Consider the following 2233-nt stretch of genomic DNA (forward strand, 5'->3'; position numbering starts at 1 on the left):
CAGCGAGAAAGGGCGCAAGACCTATCCCACCGTCAAGGTGAGCGCTGCCCTGGGAAGGGGACAGGGCAGTGTGTTTGGCCGGTGTGTGCGAGCACCGGGAGGGTGCCTCGAAGGAAAGACGTGACCTGTATATTAAGCTCTGTGTGTTTCCTGGCGCTGGAGGGATGGGAGGGCTGCAGCAGGAGGGGTGATGGCCATGGGGAGGGATAGCAGGGGGTTGCAGAGAGTCCTGCAGGCTCCTGGGATATTGTACCTGATTCCCATCTCCTTTCTCCCCACAGATCTGCAACTACACAGGGATGGCCCGGATCGAGGTGGACCTGGTGACGCACAGTGACCCTCCCCGTGTGCATGCCCACAGCCTGGTGGGCAAGCAGTGTAACGAGGCCGGCAACTGCATTGCGATCGTGGGACCCAAGGACATGACGGCTCAGTACGTGCGGAGGGAGACCCGGGGTGGCCTCTTGCCTACGTGGGGTGGCTGGGGGGCTGTCTGCAGCTCACGGGCTGGGGAGAAGAGGCAGGTTAGTGCATCCAGGAGCCAGGTTTGCCGGATGGGGCCAGGAGTGGGTTTAGACAAGGTCATCGGTACAGCTCTGTCCCCTCAGCGTTTTGCCCAGCTGTGGGTCCGGCACGTGCAGCTTGATTTGGGCTTCTGTCCTCGGGGTTGCAGCTCCCCAGCTTTGCAGATGGCTTCTGTAGCCAGCCTGAGTCGCGGGGTTATTCAGTGAGCGCTGGCAGGCGGAAAGGCTCTCTGCCCGGGCACTTGCTGAGGCAGGAGCAGGCAAGCTCCTGGCTGCTCAGGTGTCCCTGTGCCCTGACACTGCTGGCCCAGCAGCCCGGTTTGGAGAAGACGGTGTTTTCCCTGGGTCGTCTGCTGGAGTGGGACAGGAGGGGCGGGAGCTGCGTACACTTTACTGCTGCATATGAAGTTTCTTTTAGCTCTTGTAAATCCAGCCCCGGCTGCTGGCTCAGCCTGGTCCCATCTGCATCCCTCTGGCCTCCAGCTCTCCTGGTCCCCTGCTTTGGACTTGTCACCTGTGGGAGCCTGGAGTTTCCTAGCCACCTCTTTTCTGGGCTCCTTCCCTCCCCTCTGTGGTTGCTTGTCTTTGCCCTGCACGTGTCGAGCCCCCACTGCCCCGAGCGGCACCGCTCTGTGCTTTGCTCAGCTTCTTCCCTTCAGCACACGGGAGCCTGTGAGCCCCCCTGGGCCGGCTGCTCCCAGCCAGGGCACTCCCAAGATCCCAGCGGGATCCCTCTTCTCCTCCAGGTTCAGCAACCTGGGCGTGCTCCATGTCACCAAGAAGAACATGATGGAGATCATGAAGGAAAAGCTGAAGAAACAGAAGATGCGTAACAGGAGCCATCTGCCGACAGGTGAGGGCAGCCTGGGGGCTCGGTGGGACTTGGTGCCCTGGGGGGAGCGGGGACCCGCTGTGGGGTGACAGCTGGGGGGTTGGTCGGGGACGGGCAGGAGGACCTGGAACCCTGTCCCCTTGCCCAGCCTGATGGCATCTCCCCCTGCCCCAGCAGAAGCAGAGCTGCGTGAGATCGAGCTGGAGGCGAAGGAGCTGAAGAAGGTGATGGACCTGAGCATCGTGCGGTTGCGCTTCACCGCCTACCTCCGCGACAGCAACGGGAACTTCACGCTGGCCCTCCGGCCTGTCATCTCAGACCCCATCCATGACAGCAGTGAGCGTGGGGCCGGGCCAGGGAAGGGATGGAGCAAGATGGGGAAAGGAGATGAGGGATGCTCTGTCTGCCATGGTGGCTCCCAATGCCTCCTCTCACTCTGCAGAGTCCCCAGGAGCTTCTAACCTGAAGATCTCGCGGATGGATAAGACGGCAGGCTCAGTGCGGGGAGGGGACGAGGTCTACTTGCTGTGTGATAAAGTTCAGAAAGGTAAAAGCCATACCCTCCAGCCAAAACCTTCCAGAGGGTCTGCAGCGGGAGAGATCTGGGGCCCCTGGGCGGCCGGGGGTCCGTGTCCCCAGAGCCTGGCCGGGGTGGGGATACAGGCGGTGCCAGTGCCCCTTCTCTCCCCAGATGACATCGAGGTGCGTTTCTACGAGGATGACGAGAACGGCTGGCAGGCCTTCGGGGACTTCTCCCCCACTGATGTGCACAAGCAGGTACGGGGGAGGCGGGGGTTGTCCTGCTGTGTCCCAAGGCAGGTGGGTGCCATGCGGGGTAGGGGAGTCCCGTCCCTGGCTCCAGGGAGGAGCGGGACCC

General features: G+C 62.5%; 1 protein-coding gene across 1 annotated transcript in view; it reads left to right on the forward strand.

Moving 5' to 3' along the window:
• LOC104076129 (nuclear factor NF-kappa-B p100 subunit-like) overlaps positions 1–2133 on the forward strand; it is a gene marked incomplete at both ends in the record, with an annotated part of 2916 nt that extends 783 nt beyond the window's left edge. The window contains 6 exons of the mRNA XM_009576884.1: positions 4–37; positions 282–433; positions 1271–1377; positions 1534–1692; positions 1799–1903; positions 2048–2133. Coding sequence (XP_009575179.1) covers positions 4–37; positions 282–433; positions 1271–1377; positions 1534–1692; positions 1799–1903; positions 2048–2133 — 643 coding nt within the window. The remainder of the gene's footprint in view (positions 1–3; positions 38–281; positions 434–1270; positions 1378–1533; positions 1693–1798; positions 1904–2047) is intronic.
• Between the last annotated feature and the right edge of the window lie 100 nt (positions 2134–2233).

This window comes from Fulmarus glacialis, unplaced genomic scaffold, assembly GCF_000690835.1.
Source record: "Fulmarus glacialis isolate BGI_N327 unplaced genomic scaffold, ASM69083v1 scaffold48884, whole genome shotgun sequence".
NCBI lineage: Eukaryota > Metazoa > Chordata > Aves > Procellariiformes > Procellariidae > Fulmarus > Fulmarus glacialis.